Here is a 20708-nt window from a genome sequence, read left to right on the forward strand (position 1 = left end):
AGGACTAGGATCCCTTTAGCTCTACCAGTAAAGGTCGCTGCATGCTCTATTCCATTTCAGCCCAACAGGCCCAGGTCAATAAGGCCTTTCTGCTCAAAATCCTTAACTTGGTTCTTTTTGCCTGGAATCTTAAGTGTGATCACGCACAATTCAGACATTTGAGGGGCAGCAGCTTCTTGCACAGTTGCAGCAGCGATCAGATGAAAATAGACTGATGCCACCAAGCCCCAAGTCTGTACAGCTGCTGGCTGCAGAGGACACACCATTGCACCCAGAGGCTGCCTCTGGCCAAGCAAAATCAGAGAGGCACAGAAGTCATGCTTACAAGCAGAAATAACGAAGGCTCCTGAAAGCCCTGGGCTCAGTCCATACAGATCTAAAACCAACATCCAAAGCTCCACAGGGTGAATTTCCTGTTGGGAAGGTGATGTATGAGCCTTCTGAGATAACGTGGAAAAGACAACCAGTTTTAACACTCTAGCTTTGAAGAATCCATACAGCCAGTAACAACAGTGACACTAAAGCACCAGCAATGCAGTGCAAATATCCTGAACTACACAGCACATCAGATCTGGAAACATCAGCGGCACTCAGGTCAAGTTGGAAAGATTTTTCATTACAGTCTTCTGACATTGCTTGTATGAGTCATTATTAATATATGGCAGAAAAAGGTCATATTACAGCTGCCTCCTTTAACATATTTAATATGGGTTCTTGATTAAACAGGGACACTCATCAGAAAGTTTCCAGGTACATTCTTCTATTTCTTAGATAACGGTCTATTTCCAGAATGAACATGCCCTTCTGGAAAAGGCACGACATTACATAACCACAGAGGGTTATATATTCAACCACTCCTTCCATGAACAGTGCCCAAGTGTTTGAAGCTGATGTCAGTGCGTAACTCCTACTACCTACCCTGCAATGGTGCCCCAATCATTAGCATGCACTGTGGAGGTTCTTTATCATTTCCAGAAGTATAAACAGGCTCTCTTAAATAAAGAGCAAGCACATAGGTAGGCACTATACAACACTTAAAAAAGGCGTAACTAAATTAAGGCCAGAAATTACCTGAAAACCTCTGTGACCTCAAAACTCTGAGGTTCTTTTTTAGTCACAGCAAGTAAAGCAAATCAGTGATGCTTTGGAAATGCAGTGAGTAGTGGAATATACCTTCATATAACGGGATCCTGCAGGGACAGCAATTTCAGAAAGTCATTCACTGTAGGTTTCTCACACCTCCAGTTCATGAGACATTCTAATTCTAAAATAACCATCCTGACAAGTCCTACCTCCCCTGCCTTAGCTTCACCAAAAAGCCCAGCCTTCTCCAACCAATTAGGCACAGGAAGGAGCTCCATGCTAGTGCAGCTAACCTCTTCTTCCAGTAGGACAGGAAGGCTCTCAGACCATAAGAAAAGCCTGTCCTGATCTAGCCTCACAAAAACTCTCAGGATAGGTGGTGAAATATAACACTAACCTGTGGCCTGTCTGGCTGGTTCAACAGAAATGTCAACAGACACGTCATACCTCTAGTTTAGTACTGCTGAATGATCCAGAAATGCACAAACGCAGAGACATCCCTCTTCCCCCACTTTGCCCCCGAATGCCTCACTCAATTCAAAATTGGAGGAAAATGAATAAAAAAGGATGGAAGACTAAAATGATCACTGTGCATTGCACTGGCACCCTGGTGTGTAACAAGCATCACCTTCACAGAACAGAAGCTGTCAACCAGCCTTCAGCACCACAAGTACCCAACCACAAGCCATGTCTGTTCCCAAAACCAGCACACTCACCCTGCTGGCATGAAAACAGTTAGGCACCCTCATTTTAAGCTGAAATTAGGAACCTGAACTCTGTTTCTTGTGGATTGGGATGCCAGAATCAAGTCAAAAGTGGTGAAAAAGAGGCAAGATGCTCTTCTACCTCAGTCCCAGCACACGCTGCAGCACCCACTGCCCAGACAGCACTCATTTAGGGTGGAAAGAATCAAGATTCTGCTATAGTAACCAGATAAGAGAAGAACTGTGGCTCAGCCATACTTAAGAAAACTACTACTAAAGCATAATAAATAACAATTACTTATTAAAAATCTCTATATATAAAGTAAAAAGAAAAAGCAAAATCCACAAAACCAGGGAAAGAGCAAACTAACAGAAAGACTGGAGGGTTAAGAAAAACAATTTTCCACTTCATTAGTTACAGTAAACATCACCAAATAAATGTGACCTTACGTAATTTATCAGGCAAGCTTCCCCTCTCTGCTTTGAAAGGTTACACAAAGTGGTGAAATGTTAGCAAATTTATGTCTTAGAAGACCAGCTAAAAATAACAGAAATGTGTTATCCTCTCATAATTATAAACTCAACACTTAACTGATATAAGAAGCCTCTATTCATTACAGCTAAAAAGAACATTCATTCGCCCTTACGTCATCCCTTCAATGTTATGTCTTGATGCAATTTTCAACAGCAGGTGAAATCACTAAAAATTGGAAACTGTGTGAAAAATTTTCCTCTGTCTGGTTTTAATTAAAATACTCAGCAAAATACAGAGGAACCATAAGGAGAGGTAACCCCTTCCACCTCATTTGAGCTGCCTGTTCATCATGACAGAGCATGGTGGAAACCCCATGTGTAACATCAGCGTTAAGTATTTCCCTACTACTAAAGCAGCAGTTCAGATTAGGATTGTGACAACAGCAACAAAAGATAATTCACAACTGGTTATGATCAGCATGGTATGTAACTGTAGCCTTTTAAATATTCAAAAGGTCCACCTAATAACTGAGTACCACAGCCACTGCTGAAAAGATGGGATGAGAACGCACAGCCCCAACACGCACATGCACACATCCCAGCTGCCAGACTTTCTATCTGACAGTGGGTGCAAGATGCTGCCTCTTCCAGCCAAGACCTGGTCCTCCTGCCACTCTTTCTTCAGGAGTTCTTCCTACATGACAGGATGGACCACTCTTGAGCTTGGAGAAGGCAGTCCTTGAAAAATCAACTTTCCTGGACACCCTTTTCTCCCTACCTACTTTTAAACTCCTTTCAGTGACATGCTAAGTCAGGACAGCCTACAGAAGTGCATTCCTCTGCTGTACATAGTACAAGGGGCAGGACATTCATTTTCTACTAAAGCTTCTCCTAATGCTAAACTCACAAAATGAAGCAGGCAATATAAGAGCTATAAGGATATTTCCATATCCCAGCTTCTACTTAGAGATTTTATCCCTGGTGGTTTCTCTTTAAGCTTCCAAGTAAGCATAAATGCATTTTTGAGTCTGACCTTTAATCAAAGCATTCAGGATCAATGTGTAAATCACACAGTCGGGATTTTAATTCTTACTTGCTGTAAGTTACAAATGATTGTAACTATTCCCTTGATTTCAGAGAAGTCTTTCTGGAATCTTTCTTTTTCCTGTACCCACTAAGACACACATTCATAAATGTTCCCTTAAAAAAAATCGACAAAAATTATCCTGAAAAACTAGCAGAAATAATTGGTGTCATTGGTTTTTATTTATTATTTTATTAATTAATGGAGCCTTTGTTTCCATATGAATCCAGCTTTTTCTGTAGTTAGATCCATAGAACTAAGGGCAGCCTTTACTTAACGAAGAATCTCCCTGCTGTGTTCTTTTTGTAAGAGCAGAGCACAGCACTGCCATTATCAAGCTAGTGACTACACATTCTCTGCTTCTCCAACTGGTACTCCTGCAAGATGAGGGATTTCATCCCTTTTGAGAGACAAGCTATTTGTCCAGTTAATAGAAGGAATTGTCTAGCCTCCAATGAGTGGTTTCTGTTCAATCTAGTACCAGTCACACATCAACTCTAGTTGTCTCCCATGGCAGCCCTGGAGAGAGAGACATCACCTCAAGCAAGAAAAACGAAGCAAACAGCACAAACAATTATTCCCAATGGGTTTTCATCTGATGGCAGACCCAGCTGGTATCTTGCAGTGGTGTCAATGGCTCATGCTAAGGCAATGGCTTATTCAAGTCTATGGCAGAACACATATCTTTTTCCCCTATGTTTCTTTGCACCAACTGACAAGTTGCAAAGGTGTGTGATGCCACATGAGAGTTAGGATAAGCAACTTAGATCTTTTTCAGGAAAAAAGAGAAGAAAAAGCTATGTTCCTCCACAATACTAGGTTTAAATCCTGGCAGATATCTCAATCCTCTACCCTCTGAAACAGACCAAGCATCTATTAGCAGGCAAAGAACCTTTATCTCAAACCTGAAATACTGGGTGTACCCCAGACAATGATTTCTTCAGCACCTTTTCCTGTACAGTACTGCCCAGATAACCATTTACTATTATTTCTTAGATGACCTGACCCAGGGGCCCTTGGAGGAAGCAACAAATTACAACTACCACCTCACTACTTGAAACACTCGATGCCTATTTAGGATCACCACATGGCCCGTTCTCTGTCCTATTTGGAAATGAAAAAACTCTAAGCCAAAATACTCATTATTCATGGGGTACTTTGTCAGAAAACCAAAAGAAACTCTACTTCCCCCCAGACCTTGTGACTCACCTCTTCTCTGACCCTGCAATAATGTACCACTGGACTTCCCAATTCTGCCAGCCTTTACCCAAGCAAAATGCTCAGCATTTTCAAAGGAAGTTCTGCCTGCAAAGTCCCAGTCTTGGCCTCAGTTTCAGTAGTTAGAATGTTTTCTTTCTCTTTCATGAGCTTTGGAAATAAACGAGGTGGGCACAAACAAGGCAGGGGTGGCAGCCAGAGCTGGTCAGCACTAAGGCCAGACAGGTCCAAACTGCTCCCTCCACCCCCCACAAAGGAAGTCAGGCAAAGCCCCCTGCAAGGTGGGAGCAGGGCAGCAGCAGCACAGAGCTTCACACACTTAGCACACCAGGAAGCTGACTTTCAAGTCTGTGCTTGGAGTGTCTTCAAAGTCTTTTCTTTGAGAACAAATGCAAATTAGCCTCTGGGGATCACCTCCTTCTGAGCCAGTTCTTCACCAGCCTGAATTCCTCCCAGGTGTGCAACACTGGCTGGGGAAGGATTTTCCCAAAAGAGTATAATGTCAGTTTGCTTTTATACACCATGTAAGACTGCTCCAGCCAAAACTCTCTCTTCTTTTCTCCCATTCCTAGTAGGCCTGGAAGGTGTGCACTGTGAGAGGTTTTTTTTTGTTTGTTTGTTTTTTTGTTTTTGTTTTAATTATCATTTTTTTCCAACAGCATTCCTGTGCCTTCCCAGCACAAAGAGTACAACAGCTCTTGGACTGCACAGGACTCAGTGAGTGAACTGCCATGCCTCCACCCTGACAGGAACCTTGCTTTGTACCCTCCCTGTGCAACAGTCACACAAAACTCCAAGCCCTGACAAGCACCAAACTTGCCGTGGATTTGATTTTTCCCCTCTTAATTGGGTAGTGACCCACGTTGAAAGTATTGCTCGTTGGTGCCAGGAAGCATTATGCCACTCTTACAGGCCTTGCACAAGAATAATTTTCCCCTGAACTCTAGTGCAAAAACAAGACTAAGAGATTCTCCTTCCAGACCATGCAAAATGAGGAGCTTTTCTCCAATTGTTTGTGAAACAGCATTTAAATCCACATCTAATAGCCTCCAATATTTCAGGAAAAACAAAGTATCAATGGGTAGGACTATTTTGCTACCAAAATTGCAACCAAAGGAAGAAAGGTCAATAGAACCTGGAGCCCCAGCAGTTCATTCACAGCTCACACAGCATCAGGTGGCTCTATACACTCAGCTACAAACCAGAGCCCGATGACTGTCACATACACCACCCATACTCATACCTATTCCTTTGCTCTGTACATCCTCTCCAGTTTTAAGTCCTCACACCATTAAGCAAGGTGTCCTGTGCAGAAGAAAACAACAGAGAGGAAAAGCCAAGTACACAGCACACTTTGCTGGAAAGAGGAAAAAACATCACATGAAAGCACTGGGTGGAAATAGAAGCCTTGGCAAAGTCTTGACTTGGCAAGAAACCCTTTAATGGCAAGAAACCAAATTTCTCCTCCACAGAGGCACAGCCAAGTCAGCCCTGTGTGAACACCATCCATCCACTGGAGCTCTGCTAAAAGAATCCTTGTGTTTTCGTAAGATACATGGGCAAAACTTCAGCCAAGGAAGCATGGAAAGGGTGTGGAGCAACAGGGATCACAGGTGGACAAAGGAGAAGGATTAATTAACTTTCCAACTGCCCATACACCAACACCTGGAGGAGCTGCTGTCACTCAACTTCAGGATACAGCCTCCAGCTTTCCTAGGGCTTGCATCCTTCTTCAATAAATCCAACTCCTTAAAGTGCACAGAGCAGTTCAGAATCCTGTGCCTGTAGCCAATGTTCTACAAGCCAAAAGAGGTCAGCAGGACTTAAAGAGACAGTATCAAAGACCTCTTTCATGTCATTCTAGCTGATCATCTTTATTTACATCGTAACTTCCAGAATCTTGTTGTCCATTGGACAAGATACTTTTTCAGGAAAAAAGATACTTTTTCAGGACAGAAAAGGTAAAACAGATAAGGATTTACTTATTCTGTGGACCTCCATGGTGTAACTAAGAACAACGAGAGATGACTCCAAGCTGTCAGATCCAGGTCAGACACAGCCTTCTAGCATTAAGATAAGCATTACATTTTTTTAAATAAAAACTTGGTAACTTGTAAAACTGTTGATTTTGAGAGCAGAGCATGCTCTGTTAAGTGAAATTCCATGCAGGATCCCTGTCAATTGCTGGCAGGGTGATAGATGTGACATCTATTTTTCTATTAAACATTTAATTGTTAATTTTTAACCTTTTCATAGAGTTCAAGTGTCATTGTAAAGTTTACATTTAGTATTACTTCCATGTAGTTTCAAATGTTCACAGTAAATCTACAACCCCCTCAAGTGCCACTGAAAACCTGTCAGCGCTTCATAGACCATCTACCAAAATACACAGCTGGTGCAAGATTCAAATTAACATTCAGGATGACTGGGTGCAATAAAAATGTACACATAGGAAAATGGGAGGTGTGATGTTCTGCTAAAAACTCTCATCCACCCCAGCAACTGACACAGGACAACTGGGCTGAAGGCACAAGGATGCTTAGAGTCCCTGTTCTGTCACTCATCAGGACTTGTTCTGTGCATCATTTCACATGCAGACAGGCAGCACCAACCTACGCCGTCCATGGGGGTTTGTCCTACATTACACAATAGCACTAAAGAAAATCAGATGTATTAAAGTACCATTTTTTCCCCCCAAAGTTAAACCACTGATCTCTGTGCTGATCCACAGCAGTTTGCAACCACAGCAAGCACCATCACTTGACATGAACCTCCACTGCTTTCCAGCGCTGCAGCACAGAGGCCCAGGCCTGCTCCAGCCCGGAACAGGTAGAACAAGCCAACATGCTTTCTAAGAACACCAGCTACTGACCTACACTTGAGAAAATTACTTGCTTATTTTTCAAACCAGATCAAAATCTGGACTCCAATACACTTGATTGTTGTACAGTTCTGTTTTCCATTGAGTGTTTTGATCTGAGAAACGTGGCTTTGATTAAAAATGGGCAACAAACCAATTACAGAGAAATTTCACATGACAAAAGCTACAGCAGTATTAGCCACTAATTAAAACTCTTCCTTTGACTCTGAGCATTTCCTAGTTTCCCCCCAGCTATACCTGAGCGTAATGGTCAGCACACAATTACACTTAAATCAGTAAATACTTTTTTTAGAAAAGAAATCATACTTATCCCCTCCAAAATCCCTCCCCACACACACACTGCAATGCAAACTCAAGGGCCACACACGGGATCTGCACACAAAAACGCACCTCAGGTGACCTGCAATTCGATTTGGGCATTATACAAACAGTTTCCTAGCTCTGCGTTTCAAGTCCGACAGCACATCACCATGACCCTGCCACCAACCTACGTTCAGTACTGGCCTGACTCGGTGCTTCTTGCAACTCTGTGAATTGGGACCACCGATACAGAGGTAACATTCAGGGAGATGGAGAAAGAGCAGCAGCACCAGTGACCTTCCACCTCAGGAGCTTTACTCATGGGAACCCAGTTCCCTGCAAAGTACGCGCTCTGGAACACGGCTGCAGCACAGGAGAAAGGTTTATGCAATGACCGCCAGAATGAAATGTATTTCCCACGCCTGGGAGAGGCCACAAGGTCTCCATGTCCCCATGGACCACAAGAAATATGATCCAAGCGAGCTGGAGCAATGCAAAAGCATCTAAATCTGCACAACTGTCAAACAGCATTTAGGAATGGCTTTTCTTTTCTCTTTATTTTAACTTAAAAAAAATTCTAAGTGGCCACATTAAAAGGGAGAAAACATCTTGTTTTCACTTTCCAGAAGTTCTGTGGCATTGTAAGTCAAACTGTTCACCAATTAACCAAATATCTGAGAGTCCCCAGCAGTTCTTCCACAATAGCTGTCTACTCCTCACAAAGACTAAATATGCTTTGAGTTGAAACATACCTTGTTAGGCCAAACTCATAGAAGAACAATGGTATCTACTGAGGCACAACTTTTAGTAGCGTACTAAATGCCTCATCATTGTTCACTAAAACCCTTCCTTGGCTATTCTGTGACAATACATATTATTATTCTTTACATTTAAACACGTCTCTCCCCACACTTCCCTTGGAGGTGATCACTGCCGAGTGTAGAGTGCACACATCACACACAGAGGAGTTCTCTAAGCCATGTGCTTAGATAAACAAGCCAGAACTTCCACTCAGCACCTCACAGCCCACTCACCCAGGATTTCAGGCAGGAGCCAAAGCCTTTCCTACAACAACCACATCAGTTCCATGATGTTCTTTCCTTTCAAGTCACACAGTAGTTGCCATTGTTGCCCCCATCTCAGTGGTGAAGACAGCCAGAACTCACGGCCACGCTGACCAACACAGCTGAGCTGAATCTGTCAGAGCATTCACACCACAGATTTAAACCAACTGCCTTCAAACCTTTGTGCAAAACCTGCTCAGAGGAACTTTTCCAGGATCACAAATTTGGAAACAGGTGTCATTAGCAATAAATCCTTACTCTTCAGTCACCCAGGGTAAGCCTCTACATATTTTATAGGTGCAGTAGTTCTCAGTTGAGTATTAAATGAGTGTCTGGGCTAAGCTGTGCTGTTGGTTTTTTCCAGTCTTTCTCTCCCCCCCACCCCCCTCCTTAATGAGTCATAGGCCTTTTCTTAAAAGTTTTCTGGAATACATAAGTGTAATGTTAAAGATATGCAAGAAATAAAGGTTCAGATGATGTGAAATACTCCAGTTGGAAGAGATACGATGCATCTGGCCACCTCCTTGTGCTCCTCTGCCTCACTGTGCAGCTACAAACTAGCCTAGACTGAGGGTAAGCTAAAACAGCATAGTGAGGTTAACAGAAAGAGATAACGAGTCAAAACAGAAATACCCACACCAGTGCAGAGTGTGATGCAAAATCCACTTCCAGAGACAGGATCTACGCAGGCACAGGGAAAAAACACTTAAAAACACAACCAAAACCAAACATCTATCAAATGATTATTAGAACAGCTGCTAATTTTGTTAAGAGATGGAGGCTGTTTCAGCTTCCAAGTGAGCAGGACCCCTACTGCCAGCCTGAAAGCACCTCCAAGCAATGCCATGCCACAGCCCCAGGTACCACCATATTGACAGGACTTAAACCTTTGCAGGCTGTTGAACACAATCCCCCTAAATAAGCTAATAATAAAGCTTGCTGACACCATGCATGTTCCTTTATTTCTTCCTTTTTTTGCTGCTTCAGTTTCACTTGTCTTCTCTAAGATCAGCGAGCACATGTGGCTGCAGTGTGCTGGCAGGAGCTCTTGGAAGTGGCAAGGTGCTGCCTCTCAGCTGTGCAAGCAGGAGTAGGGCAGGCACAAGGCACTTTTTACAGCACTGCTACTTTCAGAAAGATTAAAACAACTGTGGAATGACATCTTCCATCACTGTACAGATTAACAGAAGGCTGCAGGAAGAAAGGGGAGGATGGAGAAGTAAAAGCAGCAAAGCCACAAGCACTGCTCAGAGCAGCTGCCAGTCCCCCAGTCTGCTGGGTCTGCTAGATCCACCGAGGCCTCTCCAGCGCTCAGCCCCTGTACATGCTCCAGTCACACGAAGGCACTTCTGCAGGTCCTGAGTGCCTGCAGGGCTCCAAGGTAATTCTTGTCCATCCTCTCTAGGTGGAAGGCAGCCCCCAAGGTCAAAACCAGCCCATTGGGGCAGCACCTTCAGAGCAGCATTACCAAAGGACTAGGCCCTGTCCCTTCTCTTTAGGTCTCACTATTGACACTTTTACATTCTAACCTGGTGCAGGCACCTGATCTAGAACTGCTGCCTTGCCCATCTCATTCAAGAAAAGGGAAAGATCAGGGGCAGCAACAAGAGCTTGATCATTTATTATCTGCCCCATACCATGGGCTCCATCTGAAATGGAGCAAGACTGCCAGTATAGGCAGAGTTAGTGTAACACTCAGACTGACCCACAAGCAGTACAAATACAGAGTATTCTTTCTCCTAATAGGACTAGTTAATCACTCAACCTCAAAGAACTCACTGTTTACATCTTCAAAGTCATATGTGGACAAAAACAAAGTGGCATGAAGACAGCAGAACCACACAGATTAGCAGATTTTTGTCCATTACTGAATGGACAAAATAGGGATTACTGTTTCCTTTCCTGGAGATGGGGAAAATGCAGAGAACACAGAAAAATTATAGTCACCATATGAACGCTTACTCAGAGGGCAATGGAGCTCATCCAATTAAGGAGTATTAAGCCATCTGTTGTTAGACAATTGGCTTAACTTTTATTTTGTCCATAGGTACCACAGGACACTCTGCAATTGCCTTTAGAGTGTGTCAGATACAAGTATGCATGAACCACAATGCAAATCAACACTTTTTGCTGCCTTCTTTTTACTAAGACCTTCTCCAATACATCTGAGTGGATTATTTATATCAACGGATCTGTCAGTAAGTGGACTTTTCCCTCCCTGGTTCTTTTCTCCCTGTTTCTAACAAATCAGCCTGCAGTCATACCAGATTTGCCCCTCACATGCTCATTCAGCCCAAGCTCAGCATTCAGCCCTATGAGAGAAGCAGAAACACAGGACCAAGACCCGACAGGACTTGTTAAAACCTGGATGACTTAGAAATGATCCTTCTTTTACAGTAACCATGTTTTCTGACTTTCATCTGCTTCGAGGGTACAAGACACAGTAGTGCTTCTCTCTGCCACCACAACAAATACATGGGGCAACTGGCATTTACGTTCCCTAGACATAAAGGCAAACTGCCTTCTGACCTGGCACAGGACACATCTGCCAGAGCTTAGGGCTTGTTGCAACCCATTCCTACACATGCAAATACTGACACAACGGTTAAGCTCTTCTAAATAAGAAAGAACCATCTGCAACACCCATTCCTGAGGCTGCTCCTGGAGCCCCTGATCACACCCAGCTCTTCTGGCCACAGGAGAATCCTCTCATAGGGTCAAGATAGCTCTAAGTTACATTTCTTACCCTAAGCATATTTTAGCTCTCGGCTCTGGACACTGATGTTATTTTGAAGGTAACATTTCTTAGCACGTTAACTACCCTGCTCTGCAATCCTGCTCCTGCAGATACTCACACCTGACCTGTTATCAGCCTCAGCTGGTGATGTTCCAGCAATCACCTGAACATTGTACCAAGTGCCCGACACTAAAAGGTTTTCCATGCAGGAGAGGGCACTGCTCGCTCAGCTACCTCATCTGATCAACCCAGGTGTGTCTCACAACAAGCACCACACTAAGTCCTGTACTTTCTCTCTTTTGCTTAGGGGACACTAATGTTACACTGAAAGCAGCTTGAATCTTCAGCATTTAAGTCAAGGACCAAAATAATGTATGTCTCTGTCCCAAGCAATGCCTCTATGGGTCAGACTGCACACCAACAGAAAGTCTCCTCCTTTCCACCCAGCCAGGGCAGAAAGGCCCAGAGGTTGCCTCAGAAGGCCACAGACTCCACAGCCCTGACACACAGGGCCACAGCTGGGATCTGGCTCATCCTAAGCCCCTCATCTGCCTGGGCATCGCTGTCCCTTCTCTCCCACAAGCTCCTCCATGCAGAGCCCTCATCCGCACTGCAAGAAGAGGACAAGCCTCCCACTGCCAGGGGTTCCCAAGCCCAGATCCCACCCAGCTCATCAGTCCCCTGCACCTCAGAGGAGCAGGGCACTACTTGCACACTCCAGGATTATCTTCCAAAGACATTCTGGCCTTTCCCACCCAGTACAAAATAAAAGACAAAGGAGATCTATCTGAACTTTGGTGCGACTACAAAGCACGTTCATGTGCTTTGTGTTCTATAAAGAACAAAGACGTCAAGGAGATAGCCAACAGGCTGACAGCCTCAGCAAAGACAAGGTCTCTTCCGTCCTCCCTCCCTCCCTCCCACACCCCACGGGTGATACCAGCCCCTGCCCGACTCAACACAGTGCGGGTCCTGCAAGGCCACAAGGGGCTGTGACAACATTGGGGTTCCCAGGAGCACCGTGGCCTAGGACATCACTGAATGAGACACTGAAAATATGGCCTTAACAGTCAAGCTGTCCACAAGCATTAGAACATAGTACACAGCTTGAAAATAAGATCACAAACGCCACAACCCCGGGGACACTGAGCCTTACTGACAAAGACAAAAACATAAATCACTGTGAACTCCAACAACACAGTTTCTATAATGTCTCAGACAAGTCTCCTATCAGCCCTTGGAAGGGAAAGCATCACAGACCCCGACGAGCTACACAGAACAGAGACAAAGCATCAGTTATGAAGTAAGGTGCAAACACTGGTAAGAAAGTCAGTACTTGTTGCAAGCTGTTTTTCTCCTGCAGTAACCAGAGGTTTCAACAGGTCTAGAGCAGCCCTGGGCATCGCGCATCCTTTTCTAACCCCAAAGCCTTCAGCTGCTTGCAGGTCCCACACACCTTCACCACCTCGATCCACCTTCCCCGGGCCGCGCACCCTGCCCCAACGGCGAGTCACTCACCGAAGTATTCCTTCTTCATGTGCATCTCCAGCTCCTTCTCCAGCTCCAGCGTCAACGCCTCCAGCCGCCTCTCGGCCTGGCTGGGGCCGCTGTCCCGGCACGGCGTCACCTGGTACGGCAGCTTGAACTTGTTCGCCGCAGCGGATCCCTTGCTGGGGCTGTAGGCGTAGGGGGGCGCGGCGTCGGGCCCGGCGGCCGCCGGGTGCTGCGGGTCGTGCCGCGGCGGGGACTGAGCGCGGACCTTGCGGTACACGTCCCCGAGCTCGGGAGCGGCGCAGTCCTCGTGCGGGCCGGGCCCCAGCAGCGACGAGCGGGGCGACGGCAGCTGCAGCTCGGGGTAGGCGCTCATGGAGCCGCGGGAGCTCCGCGAGCTCTGGCTGGAGATGCTGGAGCGGGGACTGACCACGGCGGCGCCCGGCGCGCCGCGACCCTCGGGGCTGCAGAGGCTGGAGCGGGGACTGGCCACGACGAGCCCGGCGGACGCCGCCCCGTCCAGCTCGGCGCCACCCGGCGGCCCGTACCTGGAGTCCGAGTAGCTGGAGCGCGGGCTGGTGGTGCACGAGTACTGGCTGGCCGTGCTGGAGCGGGGGCTGGCGTGCCGCTGGTCGTAGCCCATGCTGATGCCGCTGGTGCGGTTGCTGCTGGGTTTGCTGCCGCCGTCGTAGCTGGTGAGGCTGGCGCGGGGGCTGGAGTGTTTGCTGGTGTCGCTGGCCGTGCTGGCGTAGCTGGAGCGAGGGCTGAGCGCGGCCCCGTCGTACTGCACCAGGCTGCCGCGGGGGCTGCCGTACTTCTCCTGGCCGGGCACCACCAGGCTGGAGCGGGGACTGGAGAACTTCTCGTAGGGCAGCGCGGCCGCACCGCCCAGACTGGAGCGCGGACTGGAGAACTTGCCGTGCTCCACGCCGGGTCCCGGGCCCGGGGGGGCGGCCAGGCTGGCCCGGGGGCTGGCGCTGCCGAACTTGGCGTCCGAGCCGCCGGGAGCCCGCCCGCCGCCCTTGGCCACGTAGCCGCTCTCGTAGGCGCTGCCCGCGGCGTAGCGGTAGCCCTCGGCCGAGTAGCGCTTGCCCTTGTCGGGGAAGCCGCTGTAGCAGGGCAGCGCCACCTCGGAGCGGGTGCACAGCCCCTCCTCGCAGCACGGCGGCTCGGCTGAGGGGCGCCCGTTGGCGGCGCGGAGCGGGGCGGCTTTGCCGCAGGGGGTGGCGGCGGGGAACGCTTCGGCGGGCGGCGGCGGCGCGGCGGTACCGTTCATCTTCCGGCCCCGCTGCTCCGCCGTCATGTGGGCGGCGATGACCCGCTGCGTCTCCTCCAGGTCGGGGTGCAGCGATAGGTCCCGGCGGCCTCCCCGGCCGTACGAAGCGTCCGGACACGGCTCGTAGAGGGACAGGTCCTCCATGAACTTAGTGGCCTTCAGTGCCATGTTCTCCTCGTACTTCTCCATGCTCGTCCGGTGCCCGGCGGCCCGGAGCGGGTCGGGAAGCTCCTTACGGAAACACGGTCCGCGGCACGAAAAACAAACCAAGAAACAAAACAAACAAAAAAAGACAAAGGGAAAATAATAATAATAAAAAATTCACCCCCAAAAGTTCCTTCCCGCGGCCCCGCGGGGCATCGGCGGCGTTATCAGCGGCGTTATCGGCGGGACGCGGCTCCGTCCCGGCACAGCGGCCCGGCGGCGGCAGGCGCGCAGCCCGGCGGCATCCCCACGGCGCACGGCGCACGGCTCGGCTCGGTACGGCCGGGCCGCCCGATGAAAGCGGCGAGCGGAGACGAGGAGCCCCCGTGTCACTTTCCAGCCTTAAATAAGTTGCTCGGTCCAGTCAATGGCGCGCCGCGCGGAGGAATTTGCGCTCGGCGGTTCCCTGCCCCCGCCGCCCCCGACCGGCCGCCCCGCAGCGGGACCCGGCCCGGCCCGCACCCCGCGGCGGAGGGCGAAGGCGGCGGCCGCTCCGGAGGAGCTTCGCGGGGCGGCGAGCGGAACGCGGGGCTCGGCGAGGCAGGGACTCCTTTGTGTAGGGCAGGAATGCGAGGAAGGAGACTGGGCGCTGCGTCCCGCTGGAATGTAGTTAATGCCGGAGCCAAACAATGATTTTCACCGAGTCAGTCAGGGAGAGGGCGGCCGCGGCGCGGATCGGCCGTGGGGCCGGCAGCTTCCCAGCCGAGAGCCGGGAGCCGCTCGGGGCTGCAAACGCCGCTGCTCGCTCGGGATCGGGGCTGTCAGTGAGCTGGGGCGTGGAGCCGGACCGAGGGCTGTCCCCGTGCCGGCGCCAGGAGGAGCCGAGCCCCGGCGGGCTCCGTCAAAGAGCGGCGCTTTGACGGCCGCCTGGCTGTGCTGCCGTGTGCCCGGTATGTGCCCGGTACGTGCCCGCTGTACCGCCCGTACCGCCCGTACCGCTGGCTGCAGCTGCGGGACGGACACACCTGTGTGAGACCCCGGGCGGGGCGGCACGAGCTGCGCTGCAGCAGCGCCGGTTCCGTGCAGCGCTCACAGGAGCGAACAGCGCTGCAGCTCAGCACCGAGCGGCCGCGGGTCAGCGCTGCAGGTGCCCGGCCCGTGCCAGGGACGTGTCGTCCTGTTATTGCTCCTAATTAAACACTGAATGCAACCGTGTGCTCAGAAAGCTCCCAGCTGCAACGGATGGGCAGCGTGTGTGTGCGGGGCGGCAGGCAGCAAATAGATAAATAAATGGATCCTGAAAGCCAACGAAGTAAGCAGGACCGGTTCTGAAAAGCAGACCTGTGGGACATGGAGGAGTATGGGTGTATGTGTGCTAATGCAGCCCACCTGCGAGCCAGGCACTCCTTTACTGCGTGACATCATCAGAGCCCTATAGAATAAGCTGACGGACGCTGCTTCAGGAGCTTTTGTTTTCCAGTTCTCAATTAGCTGAGCAGGGTGCAGGGCCCGTGTGCTCACACAGGAAACACTCAGAGTGGCCATTTGGGCTGCAGAGCTGTGAGGCTGGGGCACAGGCTGCGGTCCTGGCTGCTCTGTGCTGAGCCCCAGCAGCCTGTGCCAGGCAGCACAGCACAGCGCAGCGCAATGCTGCCAGCAGGCAGCTCCTCAGTGCCTTTGGTACCTCAGCAGTTCAAGCACGTGCTTTTCTTGGTATTAACTCATGGGAAAGCACACTGGGTTCTGAGAGAGGCTTGGGAGTCAGAGGAAACGGCCCTTTTTAGCAGTTTGGATCAAATGATACGAATCACTCACATTAACTGTTGAAAGCTTGCATTGGATAAGTGATTCCTCAGAGCAAGGCCCAGTCGGTCCCTGGGCCTGGCCTGCTCCTCTCCTGTCACACACGTAATGAACATAGTGCTTATCTGTGCTACAGCCACAGATGTAGCCCACATGGGTGAGATAAATATGTTTGCAAGGTACACAATGCACTCGAGCAGCGCTGTGTTTCTCACAGAGAACCATATGTGCAGTGCTGTGCAAACAAGACACGCAGAGTCAGAGCTGCTGTTGCTGTACTAAGTGCCCCTACCGTGCTCCTTACTGCTATAGGAAAGGAAAAATGACTGGCAATTACAGTGTGACAATGCTGACAAGTTTTTTCTCCCCAATTTGTTTTAAGTAAACATGTTTAATTTTAACAACCTGAAATAAAATGTTTATATTGCAAAAAAGACCAGTGCAACCCAGAACACAAGAGCTGTCGTGGAATATTAAGAAAAGGAGAACTTAGCTTTGCAATTCGTTGTGGCAATCCTTGTGTCTGCTGTTAAGTTATATCAGCACATCAGATATGAAGGAAAGCCAGCTGCTTCTGCTAAATAAACTCCTTTGTGTAAGATTTAGAGGGAGCAAAAAAGCCAGGTGGAGTTATTGATCTGTGAATATTGGCCGGCTGGGCCTCACAGGCAGCACACTCCTGTTTCTTCTAATTGCCAGTGCCTTCAGCAAAGCCCTGGCCAAGCCAGCAGGCAGGGCAAATTAATGGCCTGCTGGGGATTCATCTCCCCAAGCTGCAACAAAGCAGGGAATCTGCACATTTAAGAATTCGCTGGTGAAACTTTGGCCCTCCTTAAGACCGTGGCAAAAATCTGCCTGACTTGCACTGTAGCATGTTTTACAATGTACGTGTCTTTACTGGTGCAGCACAGGAGGGAGTTAATGTTCTCATTTCACCCATTTATCAATGTGAAGCTGCTCAGCAGATCTGTGTATTGAACTGGATGCTACCTGATTATTATTATTATTATTATTTTTGCCTTTTCCTTCTTTCTCTCCCACATGAAGAAAACAACAAAACTACCCTTTGAAACCCACAAGTAAATAAGGCTTAGTGCTACTTGGGTTTACTTTTCTGATCTCCATTTATAACATGGATTTGTTTCCCGGTAAATATCAGATTATTCCTGTTCCTCCCTGTTTCAAAGCCTGATTTAAAAAGAAATACTTGTGAAATCCATACAGAAATATGAAGAGGAATATTTTCATCTGGAGTTTTTATTTTGTATTCATTTAAGTTGTGGCTGTATTGTGTTTTATATTGCTTTATCTTGCTCAAGTCCTGTATGTTCATTTGTATTGCGGTGAATTTAATTATAAACAAGCATTTCAGAACATAAAGTCTGGATATGAATATGCATTAATATTTGGGTGATTCATTTGGAAATCAAGTCAATTAAGGTCCCTCCAAAATGCTTTAGATCTAGATAGCCATTTCACTGTAAGCAGCAAACCATGCAGCTATTTTTACACTACTTCAGGATATGAATGAAAGTACAAGCATCACAAAGGCTGCATTGTTTTGCTTTTAGGACTGCAGTCTGGCGTGGTTTTGTTGTTGTTGTCTGTTTGTTTTTAAATACTCATTCACAAATCACTGCCTTTAAAACTCACCATTACCGAGTGTATTCTAGGGTGCCATCTCCTGGTGCACAGAAGGCATTGGAGCTCAGCGGTTACCTTCGACTGCCAGCCACAAGTATTTAAAGTATTTTTCACTAACACTACTCCGCAGGTTTACGGGTCACTTCTCATTCTAAATCTGCAATAAAACACTATTTAACATTTTTTACATTCTTCTTATTCATTGCAAATGCAGCTATTCACCATGCTGCACAAATGTAACTTGGGACAGACCCCGTAAGGTTCTACTGACAACAGCTACTTTGTGAACGCGCTACATTAGACAGACAACATATGTCTAAGTACTTATGATTAACACACCATCTATGTATCTTATTTCATTTATAGCTTCATCTTCCACTTCTCTCACATATTTCTGCTTTTGGCATTCCTGGCCAAAGCATTTAATTGGCTCATGCTTGGGAGACTGCAAACAGCCTTAGTCATACTGCCCTGCAATCAGAGGACATAATACCAGAAATTCAAACACAATCCATTAGCTTAATAGCAGCCACTACATATGCAGAAATGCATGGTTTAGTTGGCTGGCACCTGCTTAATGTTTGAAGTCTTATTCAAAGATATTCAAAGAAGTGAAAATATAAAAAAAAAAGAGAATACGTAGATTTAAAATTTATACTGACACAGTAAAAAGGTTTATTTACAGCAGCGCAAACCATCATCTATAAAAAAAAAGATCAAATTGCATTAACACATTTCATTAAAAAGTCCCACCCAGAAACACTGCATATACAGGCCCTGCTATCTACATCCTGTTCTGTGCTGGTGAAGAATACCAGACTGACCGTACTTTTTATGCCAGCCCAAGAAAGACAGCAGGCTACAAGCACTGGGCTCCCACCCTGATAACAGAGTGCACTTCAGCTCTGATGTAAAGGATCTTTTCAGAAGAAACGGGACATCCTTTTGTTGGGATTTTTACTTTTCATGGTATTTTCTGTAACATTCATTGAATGGAAATAACCAACGTATTTGCAAGAAGTAAGGAGTTGTTCCACAAACTGTGGAACCAATGAAAGCTGCTCTTATACACGTCTGCTTTCTGCATTCTTTGCATTCTCCAGCTTTTAACTTCTCCAGATTCCCAGCACTGTTGCAGTAGTGGCACCCTATTTCAGAAGAGCAGCCTTCAGAACTTAGCCAAGCTTTAAACTGCTACATGCAATACCTTGAGCTTTCTCATAGCATTTGTCTGCTTCCTTCAACAGACTTGTCAGTGCTCTTCTGTCTCCAGCACTTTCTCTACAACATATCCACCAACATACAACCTTCTCTCCTTGCTGCTTGGACAGTTACAGCTCCAAGCAGCTTCCCAAGCTTCTAGATTAAATATCCACCCTCCTTCCCAGTATGCTCCTGCTGCCTTCAGTCCATACTTAGATGGACGAAAAACAGCAAACACCCATGAGCAGCTGTGTAGGGACCAACCAGCAGGTGTGTGAGTGCTGCACCTAAAGGCTATCACAGAAACACTTGGGTGGGCCTCTATCTACAGCCACTTACTTGCAGAATTACACTACATTTGAGATACAAGTAGCTTCAAATGTTGGAGGACCAGTGGAGCAATTCCCTACGTTTCTTTTCTTTAGGAAGTCATGCTGAAAATGTCCCACTTTTCTCATGAGTGTAGTATGCTGATGAGAAAGACAAATGTAATGACGAGTAACCAAACAGCAATTTTCTGTTATTAAAATAAACTGTAAATACAATATGTGAACCTGTACCTAGAAGTACATTTATTTCCTTCATCCCATACCTCTTCAAGAAGAATCAAAGTCTCCAAATCACAAAGCTGTGTCCTCCCGTCCCTTTGTCCACGTGCATATGCTCTGTCATCGTTCTCCTTCAGAGAGTAGCCCAGAAATCTCAGGCAAGCAACAAATAAATGACTGACTTGTGTAAAATTTGCTGTATTACTTCATCCTAGTTTCTGCTTTCTTCTAAATTCAACATTTTAGATACGTAGATATGCACAACTGAAGATTTCTGTAAGAACAGGATGCAAAGAGAAGAAAGAAAATACCTCCACTTACAGGGAAGAAAACAGAACAAGGTGGAGAGGAGGGGACTATTTTCCTTAATTCAGTGTTTGTTCAGTTTTCAAATGCAGATTTACAACTTTGTGACAGTGGAGATAAAGCTTGACACACACAATATCAGTATACACTCACTGAACATGGGCCCATTTTATCTTTCGCAATCTAACAAATGGCTAGCAAGAGCTCTTTGTCGTAAAGGTCACAGCCTGAAATGGCACATCAATCTGCTTGCCAGCTGTCACAGTCTAAAAGCCAGGAAATCATGCACATCTCCCTGCCATTCAACAATGAAACAGTTTTATAAAGCAAAACTAAAACCTCACTACTACAGCCATCTTACTGGTATCTCCACGTTAAAGTTGCTTTTCAGGAGAAGGGCTGGTTAATAGACCGTCGCATCATCGGCCAAAAAGTTCTCCTGACTTGAACGGTCATCATCTGCCCCTTAGACAGTGATTGTCTGCATGCTTTGAGAATCAGACAGGTTTTTAAAACAATAATACAATGGGAAAATTGTTACATGCTTCTTCACCGTAAGTCAGAACAACTTAACGGATCCATAGTAACTGCTGTATATCAGTAGTGGTCAATACTCCCTTCTGTGCTCTAGTAGACAACAATGATATTGAACTAATAGCGTACAAAGCAGATACTAGATTGCCTCACAGCTGCAATCAACTACACTAAAATATTAGTTTTCTTGTTCTTTTTATACATGGTGCTCTCA

The 20708-nt window shown here is 47.1% G+C and overlaps 1 protein-coding gene across 2 annotated transcripts in view; it reads right to left on the reverse strand.

Moving 5' to 3' along the window:
* WTIP (WT1 interacting protein) overlaps positions 1-15287 on the reverse strand; it is a 65411-nt gene extending 50124 nt beyond the window's left edge. The window contains exon 1 of one of the 2 annotated variants that reach the window (XR_014947549.1): positions 13064-14828. Coding sequence is in view for 1 of the 2 variants with exons in the window: in XM_015873986.3 (XP_015729472.1) it covers positions 13064-14501 (1438 nt within the window). In the remaining variant the exon portion in view is untranslated. Of the gene's footprint in view, positions 1-13063 lie in introns of both variants that reach the window. The other variant, XM_015873986.3, reaches the window with a different exon arrangement.
* Between the last annotated feature and the right edge of the window lie 5421 nt (positions 15288-20708).

Source organism: Coturnix japonica, chromosome 6, assembly GCF_054131305.1.
Source record: "Coturnix japonica strain WE chromosome 6, WE-NBRP24, whole genome shotgun sequence".
Classification (NCBI taxonomy): domain Eukaryota; kingdom Metazoa; phylum Chordata; class Aves; order Galliformes; family Phasianidae; genus Coturnix; species Coturnix japonica.